The 16053-nt window shown below is 47.4% G+C and overlaps 1 protein-coding gene across 8 annotated transcripts in view; it reads left to right on the forward strand.

Annotated features, from left to right (window-relative positions):
• SBF1 (SET binding factor 1) overlaps window positions 1-16053 on the forward strand; it is a 1591024-nt gene that overhangs the window by 329886 nt on the left and 1245085 nt on the right. For all 8 annotated transcript variants that reach the window (XM_086918836.1, XM_086918839.1, XM_086918838.1 and 5 more), the window contains exon 4: window positions 6949-7065. In XM_086918836.1, coding sequence (XP_086774962.1) covers window positions 6949-7065 — 117 coding nt within the window. The remainder of the gene's footprint in view (window positions 1-6948; window positions 7066-16053) is intronic.

A 16053-nucleotide genomic window follows, 5' to 3' on the forward strand; every position in this document is an offset into this window, starting at 1 on the left:
CCCCATGGTGGATCTATGGATGCGCGGAATTGCGGCGAGGGCTTTGTGTGCGTGGGTGAGGAGACGGAACGTTATTCTCTTGTTGACGATGAGCCAGTGGAGGTCTTTCAGGTGGCCGGAAATGTGAGCTTGGCGGGGGATGTCTAGTATGAGTCAGGCTGAGGCGTTTTGGATGCGTTGGACTTTTTTCTGTAGTTTGGCTGTGGTTCCGACGTAAAGGGTGTTTTCGTAATCCAGATGGCTTGTGACCAGTGCGTGGGTGACCGTCTTTCTTGTTTCGGTGGGGATCCAACGGAAGATTTTTTTGAGCATGCGTAGGATGTTGAAGCATGATGATGAGACAGCGTTGACTTGTCTGGTCATCGAGAGGGAGGAGTCCAGGATGAAGCCCAGGTTACGTGCGTGGTCCGTAGGTATGGGTGCGGTTCCCAGGGCCGGTAGCCACCATGAGTCGTCCCAGGCAGAGGGGGATGAGCCTAAGATGAGGACTTCCGTTTTGTCCGAGTTCAGTTTTAAGCGGCTGTTCTTCATCCACTCGGCTACTTCTTTCATCCCTTCGTGTAGGTTGGTTTTGGCGGTGTTTGGGTCTTTAGTGAGGGAGAGGATCAGCTGGGTGTCGTCAGCGTAGGAGATGATGTTGAGGTTGTGTTGGCGCGCGATGGATGCGAGGGGACTCATGTATACGTTGAAGAGGGTGGGACTGAGTGATGATCCTTGTGGTACGCCGCAGATGACTTCTGTGGCCTCTGATCTAAAAGGGGGGAGGCGGACTCTCTGGGTTCTTCCGGCGAGGAAAGAGATGATCCAGTCCAATGCTTTTCCTTGTATTCGGACGTTGCTGAGGCATTGTATGAGGGTGCTATGACAAACTGTGTCGAAGGCTGCGGAGAGGTCAAGTAGGATGAGGGCAACTGTTTCTCCGTTGTCCAGTAGTGTTCGAATGTCGTCTGTTGCTGCGATTTGGCTCGGAAGCCGGACTGTGAGGGGTCGAGGGATTTGTTGGATTCGAGGAAGGCGGTGAGCTGGCTGTTGACGGCTTTCTCAATGACTTTGGCAGGGAATGGGAGGAGCGAGATGGGGCGGTAGTTCTTAAGTTCAGTGGGGTCTGCTGTGGGTTTCTTCAGAAGGGCGCCGAGTTAGGCATGTTTCCAGCTTTCCGGGAAGGTAGCGGAGTTGAGGGAGCAGTTGATGACGTCTCGGAGATGGGGTGCGATAATGGAGTCTGCTTTGTTGAAAATGTGGTGGGGATATGAATCGGTTGGCGATCCTGAGTGGATGGAGTTCATCAGGCGGACGGTGTCTTCAGTGGTGATTGGGTTCCAGGTGCAAATGTTGTTCGGGGGGGGTTTTGGTTTTGGTGGTTTTGGTTCGGAGGTGGGTGGAGAGGACTGGTGGAGACGTGGGTGGAGAGGACTGGTCTCCGGACTGGTTTTCAAAGCTGTTATGTATGTCGGCGATTTTGTTGTGGAAGAATGAGGCTAGGGAGTCGCAGAGGTCTTGGGAGGGAGTGATGTCGTTGGTGCCGGCGGTGGGGTTGGTAAATTCTTTGACGATGTTGAATAGTTCCTTGCTGTTGTGGGCGTTGTTGTCAAGTCGATCCTTGAATGCTGATTTCTTGGTGGATCGGATCAGTTGGTGGTGTTTGCTGGTGGCGTTCTTGAAGGTGGCCAGGTTGTCAGTGGTAGGGTTTTTTCTCCAGGCTTTCTCGAGGGTGCGACCGAACTTCTTGGATTTCTTAAGGTCATTGTTGAACCAGGGGGCTTTTTTGCTACCTTGCTTGATTTGATGGTTTTTCAAGGGTGCTAGTTCGTTGGCGCTGTGGTTGATCCATTGTGTGAGGTTGGTGGCTGCTTGGTTTGGGTCCGATGATTTGGCAGGAGGGTTTTGGTGAAGCGATGTGAGGAGTTGGTCGGTGGTAATTTTGTTCCAGTTTCTTTGGGGAATTGGTTGTGGGAGGTTGTGGGTCGTGGTCTTTTTGTAGTTGAAGTGAACGCAGCTGTGGTCCGTCCAATGGAGAGCTGTGGTGTGATTGAAGGAGATGTGCTTGCTGGAGGTGAAGATTGGGTCGAGCGTGTGCCCGGCATAGTGAGTGGGGGTATCAACAAGTTGTTCGAGTCCGAGGTTGGCCAGGTTGTCCAGAAGGGTGGTGGTGTTGCTGTCGTTTTTCTTTTCCAGGTGGTAGTTGAGGTCTCCCAGTAGAATGTAGTCCTCGGAGGGGAGGGCGTGTGGGCTGATGAAATCAGCGATGTCTTCGCTGAATTGTGTGCGGGGTCCTGGTGGCCTGTAGATGAGGGTGCCTCTGAGTGTGGTCTTGGGGTCGGTGTGGATCTGGAAGTGAAGGTGTTCGGCGGTAGTGAGGTTATCGTCGGAACTGGTCGTGATGCGGATGGTGTTCTTATGGACGATGGCGATGCCGCCTCCTGTTTGGTTGGTGCGGTCCTTTCGGATGATCTTGTAGCCGTCCGGGATGGCTATGGTGATGTCGGGAGCTGATGAGGCGTTCATCCAGGTTTCTGTAAGGAAGGCGACGTCCGGCGATGTGGTGTCGAGTAGGTTCCAAAGGTCAATGGCGTGTCTGTGGATCGAGCGGGTGTTGAGTAGGATGAACTTTAGGTGGTTGTTGGGGCTCTTTTTGGAGTCTGTGGGTTTGGTGTGGGTCCTGATGCAGTCGAACTTGCAAGAGTGGCAGATGAAGGATCCATGGGTGTGTCCTGGGGCGGCTTGGTAGAAGTCTGGGAGACGTCCGGGGTTGAGTGCTGAGAGGGTAGCGGAGTCGTACGTTATGCGGGAGGAGTGGATTTTGCGGGGACCAGGGGGTCTGGCGCTGGGCGTGGTCCAGGCGCGGACGGGCGAAGACGGGCTTATCTTTGGCGCACCTTCGGCTCGCTTGGGGCGCATCCGCTGCGCGTGATCGCTGCGCGCAAAAGCATCTGTCATAAGTGGATAGTGGAGGGGGGTGGGGCGAGGGAGGAGCAGCTGGGAGGCGGGAGCGGGGCGGAGGGACGGCTACGAGGCACAACAATAACAAAATGGCTGCAAAGCAAAAGCGAAACAGGGCGAGATTGGGGTCTCAAAGAACTGGACAGAGGCACAACCGGGCACAAATGGCTGATAAGGCAATGCGATCAATGAAATACAGTGAAGTTTATCTATCGTACCAGGCAGCTCCTAATAACAATGTGGGCAATGGGAGCAATGTAAAATTAATGCAGCGCTACGATCTAGCAGACAGGCACAGACAATATCACAAACGGCAATTCCTGCAAAGCGAGCGATGCGCAGATCAGCTGACAGCAGCAAATAGCAGAGGGAGAGTGATAGCGCTACGATACGAGGAGCCAGGGAGCTTGGGGAGCGACCGCCTCTGAGCTGGTCAGGAGGGTCACAGCGCAAGCGAGGACGGCACGAACTACAACTATCTGTGGGAGGGAGGAGCAGCTGGGAGGCGGGAGCGGGGCGGAGGGACGGGCTACGAGGCACAACAACAACAAAATGGCTGCAAAGCAAAAGCGAAACAGGGCGAGATTGGGGTCTCAAAGAACTGGGCAGAGGCACAACCGGGCACAAATGGCTGATAAAGCAATGCGATCAATGAAATACAGTGAAGTTTATCTATCGTACCAGGCAGCTCCTAATAACAATGTGGGCAATGGGAGCAATGTAAAATTAATGCAGCGCTACGATCTAGCAGACAGGCACAGACAATATCACAAACGGCAATTCCTGCAAAGCGAGCGATGCGCAGATCAGCTGACATCAGCAAATAGCAGAGGGAGCGTGATAGCGCTACGATACCAGGAGCCAGGGAGCGTCGGGAGCGACCGCCTCTGAGCTGGTCAGGAGAGTCACAGCGCAAGCGAGGACGGCACGAACGACAACTATCTGTGGGAGGGTGGAGCAGCTGGGAGGCAGGAGCGGGCGGAGGGACGGGCTACGAGGCACAACAACAAAATGGCTGCAAAGCAAAAGCGAAACAGGGCGAGATTGGGCTCTCAAAGAACTGGGCAGAGGCACAATCTGGCACAAATGGCTGATAAAGCAATGCGATCAATGAAATACAGTGAAGTTTATCTATCGTACCAGGCAGCTCCTAATAACAATGTGGGCAATGGGAGCAATGTAAAATTAATGCAGCGCTACGATTTAGCAGACAGGCACAGACAATATCACAAACGGCAATTCCTGCAAAGCGAGCGATGCGCAGATCAGCTGACAGCAGCAAATAGCAGAGGGAGCGTGATAGCGCTCCGATACAAGGAGCCAGGGAGCGTGGGGAGCGACCGCCTCTGAGCTGGTTAGGAGTTTATTGTACAGTTAATAAAAACTCACAATATAAAACATACAAATGTATAAAAAAGCAACCACTATTACAGTTGTAATGTAAAAAGAGCAGGTAAGTTTGCTCGTTAAAATCATAAGTCACGATAGGATTTAATCACACCATAGAGATTAAGGAACAAAAAGAACTCCCAGGGGCATAGCACATTTTTGAGTTGGCTAGTGCTTTAGGTGAGCCATGTGTCTGTTTCTTGAGTCTTATGGCCACTATATCAAAGAATTTTGGTAATCTGTAGTTTAACTGAGTCTCTTCGGGATTAAAACACAGCATCACGGCCTGCCTGCAGCTTTTTATGCTCTTCTGGTTCCATAGGGCCCGGAGTAGAGATCGCCTAATATCCATAAGGTTTGAGCAGATGCAAATTATGTGAATAGGGTCCTCTTTTCCTGATGAGCAGAGTCTGCAGCTGTTTGCTGAGCTTTCCCTTTTCCAAGGTGCCAGGTGCGGTAAATTGGGTATCATACCAAAGCGTATGTTTAGGAACTTATTTTTTGTTATCTGTGTGAAGCCCATTTTTAGGTATTCTTGTGGTTTCAGTGCGCTATTGTCTTTCAACACGGCCCATCCATGGGCCCTCTTAGCCAGGGTGTCTTTGTCCTCTATTGATGAAATCGTCTTGGTTACTTTTGTTAGCACTTTTTTAAAGGTTTTGAGGTCTGTTGATGACTACCAGAGGTTTATTAGTTCCAAGATCTTCAGTGAGTCTTGTAGGTAGATCCTTGCCGGTGAGTTTTCTCTAGTGGATAATTCGGTCCAGAGTTAGGCGTTCAAGGATCCATGGTCGGCACCTCTAATTTTCCGCCAAGTTTTAATATATGCACCCCTTCTCTCCACCGTTTGTTTCTGTAGCCCCAATTCGAGGCGAATTTGAGCGGGCGATGTATAGACGGGTAGATGGAATATTGCCCTATATGCACGACTGATGGTGTTATCTATTGTTGTGGCATCTTTTCCTTGCATGGATTCACTACCATACGTGAGCATGGGTTGCAGGTGCGCTCTTATCACCTGCAGAAGGGGGTCCAAGGACCGGTCGGGGAGAGCTTTCTTCAGGGGCTTAATCGACACGTAAAATGTCGTGCCCTTCCGACGAATGGCCTCTAATTGATGCCTGAATGAGCCTCTGTTGTCTATAATAACACCTAGGTATTTGTAAGTGGCAACCTGTTCTAACCTCTGTCCATCCAGAAACAAAGCCAGTTTCTTTTTTTTGTTATAATTCATTGTCATAACTTTTGTTTGATTTAAGTTGATGGTTAGTGAGTTGTTTTGTAGAAAATATGTTGGTTGTATCCAAAAGATTTTGGAGACTGATAGGGGACCGGCTTATAAGGACCAGATCGTCAGCGTAAAGGATGTTTGAGAGTGTGATTTCGCCTAGCCGTGGGGCATGGGATTGGGTTTTCTCCAGTTCGCCGGTGAGATCTGCGAGAAAGAGGTTGAACAGCATAGGGGCTAGGACACAGCCTTGTTTCAAGCCTTCGGTGGTGCTGATTTGTCTTGAGATGTGTGTACCGGAGCCCAATTTGATCCTAACCCAGGTGTTGGTATGTAGCATGATCAGCTGCTGTAGGAGTGGCCCTGGAATCCCCCATCTTTCCAGCTTCTGCCAAAGTTTGCTCCGGTCTACATGATCGAATGCAGCGCTACAATCAATAAAGCACAAGAATGAGCTCTTGATGGATTTTACTGCATCTGTCAGAACGGTTATCACCATAATGTTGGTCGTTGTGCCCTGGCCTCTGCAGAATCCGGTTTGGGTAGCCGGGATGATATGCTTTTCGTTTGCCCAGGACGTTAAATCCTCCAGGACGAGGCCTACATAATACTTAGCCTCTGTATCGACTTAGGCTATTAGTCGATAACTGCTTGAGTTGTTCCTTTCACCCTTTTTGTAAATCGTCTTATTATGGAGCCTCTCCAGGTTGTTGGACATTTTGCTGTTTCCCTTATTTCCTGGAAGACTGGTGCCATAATGCTACTCCAAAGGTCTGCGTCTTGTTTATATATTAATGGCGGTATCCCATTAGGGCCCGGGGCTCCCTCGAGTTTGCCTTTTAAGATTTGTTTTCTGATTTAGGCAGCTATTTCTGAGTGTGTGTTTTCCTCTCTATTTGCGATTGGTACGAGTATTGTTGATGCTTCTTCGTCCAGTGTTGCAATGTAGTGTGATGGTAATTTCCTTGTGTGAGCATTGGTCAATTCTTTATTGATTATACCAGTTTTGTCGGGGCTCAAATGTAATCTTTTATGTTTTTTTATAATCGAAATAAAGATTGATTGATTGATTGATTAACAGAGGTAGATGTATATGTGCCTGTTCATGATATTGCTGGCACTTGTGTGGAAGAAGATAGGTGTGTGCCTATATGTTTCTGCCTGGTGATTTGCCTTTTGATAAAGTTAGATTGGAAACCACCCTTTCTTGTACACTTTTATGTTTCTCTGTAATTATCCAACAGATGGAACATAAAATCAAGTATGTAGACATAGTGTCACACCATGAATTATAAATTATTTTATTTGCATACATGAGACCCAGGTAATTACTTGAGAAAACCACTCACTTTTACTGTTTAAATTAAGCCTGTTCATTCTTGTTTTCTCAGAGCCAAACCACAAATGGGGACCAAGATGAGGAGCCAGGCCATGTACAGCCCTCACAACTCTTCGCTCCAAAGACTTTGGTGCTGGTGTCACAGTTGGATCATGCAGAAGTATTCCGGGTATGAGCAAGACCTTCTCCAATAGTTTTAATTAATTTATTTCTCATCACACGTTTTCTATCAATGAGGCTTGTCAGCGAGTACAGTGTACATCTCAGATGGCTCAGCAAGTTAAGCACTTGCTACTGACATCTTAAACGAAAGGCAGCCATAAGACCACATCAGACCTAATTTTAGCCTTTTATTGTTTCATGGTGGATACGTTAGAAATTTCTACCGAACACATTTTTGGTGCACTGAATGTTTTACAATGCATAATAGTAGAATCATCTAGTGGTTGTATTGTACTTGGTGTCACTTCAATCACCATTTTTCACTTTTAATAGCGAATGTTAAACGTGGCAGTCCCTCCATCTTTCTCTCTCCTTGTTATTCACTGACCCATTTCAAGTGGAAAAGAGGTTCATGTTATTTCAGCTAAATTCATTACCCTTTCGTTACTAGGCTTTTTCCCCCTAGAATGCTAAGCCCTTTTTTGGCTAATTGGGTAGTTCACGCTTAGGACTCCATAATTTTTGTTTTCTACAAAGTATTCACACCATGTTTGCATTCTTTTTTACCAACATCCTGGAGATTCTAAAGGTACCTAGGGTTTGTGTATTTCCTTGGTGGGGGGACTGAGAAAAGAGACAAAATATAGCAACATTTTTTTTGGGGGGGGGGGGGAAGGGCGAAATAGGAAAAATGTGCCCTGCAAAAAAGTCAGATTCCCTCCCCTTCCCCCCAAAATGGTATCAGACAAAAGTTTGATTTGCTAAAGTCACTTTCTTCTCAGCTTTAAGGAACGTGCATAATCGAATCATAAAAACTATTTTTTTTACCACAGTTTTGAAATGTTTCAAACAGGCAGGCCATTTTTCCAAATTTCTGAGCTTTCAACCTACTTCCAGTTTGTTGTGGAAGCCGCTTTTAAACACATGGGTGCCCGCAGGAAAGCTATAGATTTCTGAAAATTAGACAAAATTCTGAATTCGGCAAGGGGTTATTTGTGTAGATCCCTCAAAGATTTTCCAAAGAAACCAACTGTTGAAATAAAAAATGTTGAAAATGAGGAGGAAAAAACATATATTTGTGATGTTTTTATTTGTATCTTCTGTGTGTGAGCAGTAGACCTGGAGACACTCACGCAGCCGTAGCGGGGGAAATCCCTTTGGTAAATGTTAACCAGTGACAATGCACTGTAACCAAAATGTAGATAAATATCCTGCGGGACAGCGCTTTACCTTTTCGAGTTGCAAGGCTGCTTCCGTCAGCCTTGTGAGGTACAATGACGTCATTGTACCTCACAAAGCTGTAGCGAAGTACGCCCTGAGCCCATCTGGCTGCATTCCAATCATTTTACTGGCAGTTTTTCCTCATATTGTGTACCCGGACGGGTTCTCATCTCAGTAACTTCTTTTCTTCTATTTTTCCATGTGTGACACACAATTCTCGAGACTGCCCAGTTACACCCTCAGATGTTCCTTCATCGCTAGTCCTGAAGAGACCCTACACTGACTTTAACCCCTTAAGTGCTGCCGTCGGCCAACGGTCGTCGCGAGCACTACCTTGCTAGTGCTGCGCGTGACCGTTGGCCGACGGGCCAGCATTCGTTCTTCGAACGTTCAGCACTGGGCGCTGAACGTTCGACGCTCCTATGAGGATAGGGTCGAAACGCTGTCGACACACAGAAGAAGCAAACCATTACACAGTGCATGCCATTGCATATTGCTGCTGTCTACATAGAGATTCTTAAAAAATTGTGGAAACCTTGTATATAGAAATTCACACTGTCACTTAACTTTGGGTGCCCATTCTCACTTGGAACACAATGCTCTGATGTTTTTTGGTTTTCAGACTGTTTATATTGCTTTTGGTCTAAAAATTTATAAAAATGTTACATGAATTCTCCTGCGTTAATGTTTCTTTCGCCCTCTGTCATTGAGGTACCCTCTAAAATATTGCAATTATAGCCTCCTTTATTACAAAGGTATCTTATCAATCCACAGGAACCGTTGTTTTTCCTTATATATGATATATGTGGAATGCCCCCCCCCCCCCCCCCCCCCCCCACACCTTTCAACACTGCAAAAACAACAAAAATACCTGGCTTCTAGTAGGATTTCTGCCTCCATGTTGGCAGATAGGGTGGTAAAACTGCCCAACTTAGTCCCAAGGGGGCAGAACAACTGTTGTGGCGTTTTTCTTTAGGTGGGGGCTTGGCCAGATGTGTGAGAGGGCCACCACGCCCGAAATATATGCTAATGAATTGCATCCCTGGGGGTCTAGTGAACTTTTCAGCAGATTAGACCTCGGTTCTGCCCTCGGGCGGGGTGACAGGTACAGAAAGCTTGTAGAGCCTGAAGTGAGGGGGAGCACTAGTCCATTGCCATGGGGGTTCCCCCCCCCCTCCCCCTCACCTCAAAAATAGTCACTGGTGTCTAGTGAGTAGATCCCTGCTTGTGGATCATCATCCTGCAGCGATCCCCAAGAAGTGATCTCTTAGGGAACAATACTATCGGAAAGGGGATATTCTCCCCTTTCCTACGATACTTCCACGTCCAAATTCCCCGAACACCGACGTAAGTGAAAGTAAATGAGCTGATTGGCTCACTTTACTGAGGCTAAAAATGCAAAAAGGAAATGTCTCCGGTGCTCGCACCAGTGGGATTTCCTGCCTCTGGTGCCTGGATGTTCTGGAGCAACCTTCTGCACCTAAGCACTGGTGCTGGGGACAGCTTTAGCGTGTCCTTAGCATCCAAGAGGCTAAGATGAGTGATCCACATAAAGTAATGTGCCGCACATAACACATTTTAAAATTTTCTAAGAGCTGGATACGCAACAGTTAATCTGAACATGCCAAAACACTTCTCAAATGAGATTGAGTGATGCTGTTTCTTAGTATGAATGTATTGTCCTTGAAGCAGTTCTCAGTACTTCCTTCTTCTGCAGTCATCAAAGAATAATCGTCATTAACAACTTAACCATTATCCTTAGAACTTTATCTTTCCTGATATCCTTCAAGTAATTCCTGCATTTATATAAATGGCTTGAATAAGATTGGTAGATTATGGCTGCACCTATTCTATATTCAATTCTATTCCACGTCCATATATTTCTTTGCAATCCCAAAACAAGTGTTTTCTAATTTGTGACTGCTGTTTTGCAACTTCAACATGTTAGGGCATCCTTCAGCTTTGTGCACAGGTAGCAGAGTCCAATAAACAGATTTTGGTTTATGATTCTCATTGTTGAATACTTTAACTTATTTTTCCTTTGTCCCATAGAATTCTTGTTCTTTTTGTGATGTCTTCTTGATTAGTTTCTCTTCCCAGTACCGCGTGTTCATGGCTTGGATTACCAGGTCTTCAGACACAATCTTTCCATACAATTTTGATGCACTATTTTAATTTGGCAGTGCAAAGGTTGTAACTGATGATAATAGTGAATCGCTTACAGCTACTACATTTTCCATAGATTCTGAAAGAAACTAGCAATTTATTATGTTTTTTTTCTCGGAAGATTGTAATAATTTTTCAGGTAGTGAAAGTGTACCATCTTGCTATTTTTCAAAATACGAACGAAGACACTGCAAACAAGTGTTTTTCAAGAACGTAGACTATTATTCAGTATATGCTGTTTATTCATAAACATTCACGCTATTCACTGGCAATCCAGACATAGCATTCTTATTTTTGCTATGCTCCAGAAGGCTTTTCTTTGTCATTGTTTTTTTTCAATAGCCAAAGTGTAGTCTGGGTCCTAGCCAAACCAAATGTCAACTGCATTGGAGGAGTTCCAAATAAATGTTTCAGTTGCTCGCCAGTGAGTTATATGTCTTCTTATGAGAGCCAATACTGTGTTTCCTTGCTGAAGATTACCATGTCATCTTTTGGTGTGTAGATACCTAGGACTGAGTAAAACATTTAGTTTTTCCCACCTGTCCATTTCAGTCGACAGTTCTTAGCTCTCACCTTCCAGGCCGCTTATGGGTTTCGAAATACCTCTTGTGGACCTTACCAAAAACATATTATAGGCTTAGAGTATGTTCCTTGCTTACCATTGGTTGGTTTTATTGTTGCTCTCATTTGCTTGCTCCATATTCAGTCATGCCATTTCCAGATCTGGACCAGCCCCAGAACTACCCTATGCTGCACCCTCACCTACAGACCTCCCGGACCACAAACCGCGTTCACCACAACCATCACCGACCTCATCGCGCCCCAGGCCATTGCCTCCATAGACTACATACTGCTCGGAGACATTAACTTCCACCTTGACAACCACAGCGACCCCAACTCCACTGCCCTCCAAGACAACCTCGCCAACATCTGACTGAAACGGCTAGTCACCCCCCCCTACCCACAAGGCAGACGCACCCTCGACCCCATCTTCACAGGAGGGAACAGTTTCAACTTCATCCACACCATGCAACCCCCCTGGACGGACCACCACTGCTCTTTCGGCAAAGCTACCGCTCACAAGCCTACGCCACGCCCTCCATGTAGGAACTAGAGCAAGGTCATTGAGGAGCAGCTCCACTCCACCCTCAACCACGATCCCCCTCCACTACGACCGACGTCCACTCTGCAGCCAATGAACTACACAGATGGATCACCAACTGCGGAGACAAGCTCTCCCCCATCCGCAACCCCGACAGACAGCGCCCCATGAAAGCTACCTGGTTCACCACTGACCTCCGAGAATCCAGATGCACCTTCAGACGTCTCGAGAAACTATGGAGAAACAGCAAAACCTCGGAAGAACGGACCCCCTAAAAGAACGCCATGACAGAATACCACCAACGCCTCAGATCCACCAAAAGGACCTTCATCCAGAACAAAATCCTCACCAACTCCAGCAACTTGAAGGAATTCTTCAGCATCATTCAGGAATTTACCAAACGTTCCAGTGAAGCCTCAAACATCACACCCTCCCAGGACCTCTGAAACAAACTTGGCTCCTATTTCCAGCTGAAAATCAGGTCCCTCTACGATAACTTCAATGAACAGACACCAGTCACTGAAACCACTCCTTCCTCCAGCAAAGTCGGCCACCTTACCATCTCCGCCTGGACTCCGGTCACCACCAAAGACACTGCCACAATCATGAGGAGCATCCACTCCGGAGCCACCACGTTCCCCTGCCCGCCGCACAACTTCCACAAAGCCGCCGCCATAGCACCTGAGGCACGACTCACCATCAACGCCACCTTCAAATCCAGCACATTCCTCGTTGACCAGAAACGTGCAGAAGACAAGCTCCTCCTCAAGAAGCCCTCTGCAGACCCGTCTCTCTCTTCCCCTCCGTGGATAAAGTCACAGAGAAAATCGTCAACATCCCGATTACTACCTTCCTCGAAGACAACTCCATCCTTGACCCTTCCCAATCTGGATTCCGCAGCAACAACGGCACCGCCCTCCTCGCCACCACAGACGACATCTGTACTCTCCTCGACCAGGCCCACCCCGCTGCCCTCATCCTACTTGTCCTCTCTCTGCAGCCTTCGGCACCGCCTCTCACCGCACTCTCACCGTCAGACTCCACGACGCCGGCATACAGTTAACCTCGACTGGATCCGCTCCTTCATCACCGGCCGAACCCAAAGACTCAGACTCTCGTCTTTCCTCTCTGAACCCACAGTGATCAGCTGCGGAGTCCCCCAAGGCTCAGCCTCATGCTCTTCAACATCTATATAGCTCCCCTCGCCGCCTTCTTCAGACAGCATGGACTCAGCATAGTATCACCCAGCTCATCTTCTCCCTCACAAAGGATCCCCTCACCACCAGACTCAGCTTTCCAGGAAGGAATGAAAGATGTCGCATCCTGGAGGGGCAGCAGCTGTCTGAAGCTCAACTTGAAGAAGACAGACGTCCTCATCCTCAGACCCACCCCCTCAGCATGGGAAAACACCTGGTGGCCCACCGCCCTCGGCAACCCCCCCTACTCCCTCGGACCACTCCCAGAACCTCTACATCATACTAGACTCCTCCCTTACCATGACCTGACGGATCAATGCCGTCTCCTCCACTTGCTTCAACACCCTCTGCATCCTCTGCAAGACCTTCTAGTGGATCTCCCCGAAATCCAGAAAGACCGTCACTCACGCACTCATAACAAGCAGACTGGACTACAGAAACGCCCTCTGCGCCGGAATCAACAAATCCCTCCTCCGCATACTCCAGACCATGGAAAACACCGCAGCTAGATTCGTCCTCTGCATCACCCATCATCACACATCATCCAGCACCTTCAAGACCTCCACTGGCTCCCTGTCTAGAAGAGAGTAACCTTCAAGCTACTCACTCACATGTACAAATCCCCCCACAACACCGGACCCCAATACCTCAACGAAAGAGTCTCCTTCCGCGTACTCAAGAGAGACCGCCGCTCCGCCGACCTCGCCGAAACCCCCACGCATCCGCAGAGCTAGAGCTGGTGGAAGAGCCTTCTCAGACATCGCGGCAAAGACCTGGATCGAGCTCCCGCTCAACATCAGATGTTCCCCCACTCTGCACACCTTTCAGGGAGAGCCAAAAGACCTGGCTTTTCGTCTGACTGAGTTGCACGTCCCCCTCACCTCCCTCGCCCAGCACCTTGAGACCCTCACTGGTGAGTAGCACGCTTCACAAATCCCTGATTGATTGATTACCTTCCTCTTCATGTGTTTGTCCCTCCCCTGGAACATAGCCTCTTTGCCATCATTTTGATTGGTAGATTTATATCCTTCCAATGCTCACAGTTATGGAATTGTTTTTTCTTTAAGCGCTTCAAAAGAGTGCATGTGTTTCCAGGATCTCTCCCTTGTGTGCTGTTTCTTCCCCCATGTACCAGCACCCCCCCACCCCCAGACAACTCCATGTTACTCTCTCCTAAGCTCACTTGCTGTCTTCCTTGTGTGCAGGTTTTTGTTCAGTATCACATGCTCTGTGTTGCTAATCCTCCCCCCAGCCTGTCCACAGCTTTAATTGTCGCTTCCCATCTTGGATCAGGATACGTAACCAAAAAAAGACAAGAACATTGCACCTTTGCCAATCAACAGGCAAGCGCTTACTCCATCATGTATGCTCGTGTCTACTGAATGACATGCCATGTCCACTTTTTTTTTTGTCCCTCTGCAGAAAGCCCTGCCAAAGCCAGCAGGTCACAAAGGTGAGACCTGTTGGCTTCACCAGTGCTTATTCTTTTTTTGTCTTAATATAGATTGCATGAAGGTTCATTAGAATTGTTCTCAAGAGTTTTTTTAGCTTTAAATTTGGTGAGCTTTATGTTTTAAAACTGCATTGTGTGTAACTCTGGTACCAGCTCCAACTGTTATTCTCATTGAGTTGAAGAGCTCTTCAATTCTCTATCAAACTCACTTCCTCCATAAATTTTAAAGGTATCCTTCTTTACCGTCCACCAGGACAAAGGTCGGCTTTCATTTCTGACATCAGTCACATTCTTGAAGTATCTGCCTTGGATGGATCATTAACCATACTAGGCGACTTCAATTTTCACTTCGACAAAATTGAAGACAGTGACACAGTTGCCCTCCAGGCATGCCTAACCATATTCGGGCTTTCCCAATTAGTGAAAGCCCCAACTCATGAAGGTGGCCATATCCTGGATGGTATTTTTTCCAATTTAGACAACCTTCGGGTCTCTGCAATTTTCCCCATTATATGGTCAGATCACTTTGTCATAACGGCTACTTTAACCAGCCATCCCTCAGGAATAACTATGGAGAATGATAATAACCGTCAGACCTTCCTGGACTGGAAAAATATTGACAGCAATAGCTTACAATCGGCTCTGATTAAAACTAGCCCGATTTTATCACCTGACTCTAATCTTGCTACTGCCCAATATAATGAATGGGTTGCATCTGCTGCTACTCGTCTGGTCCAGACTAAACAAAGCTCTCGAAACAGATTAACTCCATCTGCCCCTTGGTTCTCAGATACACTAAGGACACAGAAGCAGCTGTGTCGGAAGAATGAAAGGAATTGGCGCAGGCACTATTCTGAAGAGGCCAAAATAGTTTACAAGCACTCGGTTACCATATACAAAAATATGATCCTAGATGCTAAGAAGAAGTACTTCTCGGAAAAAATTGAACTTTCTAAAAATTCAAATAAAGCATTGTTTGAGACAACTAAACAATTGGCTGGTTGTTTACCTAACCTTCAACCTCCCTCCTCCCAATTGTTCTGTGATGCTTTGGCCAACTACTTTTACGACAAAGTTAATGATATTTATGCGGTCTTTGCTAGCTCCGAAGAAGCGCATGTACATATTCCTTCTGAAAAGGTGAAGCCCTCCACAATTGGTCCTTCTTTATCTCAGTTTAGGGAGGTCTCTATTACTCAGGTCAGGGATTTTTTGGCACCTATTAAATCAGGCTCTGCCCTGGACCCATGCCCTTTTAAAGTACTGCTACCAGTTTTGGAAGTTTTGCTTCCAGCAATTACTAATATATGTAACACTGTGATTATCACTGGAGTCTATCCCGTTGACCTAAAAAAGACTTTACTGAAGCCACTCCTAAAAAAACCCAATCTAGACAGGATTGAGCTCAAGAACTATCGACCGATTGCCAATTTGCCCATCTTGGCCAAAGTTGTCGAAAAGGCCTTGAATGCCCAATTGTCAGCCTTTATAGAACACCATAATTTATTGGATGATTCTCAGTTTGGTTTTCGCCAACATCATGGGACGGAGACGGCCCTGATCAAGGCCACAGAGGATATCCGAATCATTCGTGATGCGGGTGGCACTGCGGTCTTGATATTGCTGGACCTTTCAGCAGCATTCGACACGGTCGATCATGCGATTTTGATCGACCGTGTCGAAGATCTGGGGATTAAGCATAAGGCCAAGGCCCTACTGGCATCCTTCCTTGCCGGAAGGACTCAGGTGGTCACCATAGGGCCTTTTCAATCTACCACCCTGTCCCTGCCATGCGGAGTCCCCCAAGGCTCATCCCTGAGTCCGACACTTTTTAATATATACGTGTCGGACCTTGCC

The sequence above is a fragment of the Lissotriton vulgaris genome, chromosome 1_1 (genome assembly GCF_964263255.1).
Source record: "Lissotriton vulgaris chromosome 1_1, aLisVul1.2, whole genome shotgun sequence".
Taxonomy (NCBI): domain Eukaryota; kingdom Metazoa; phylum Chordata; class Amphibia; order Caudata; family Salamandridae; genus Lissotriton; species Lissotriton vulgaris.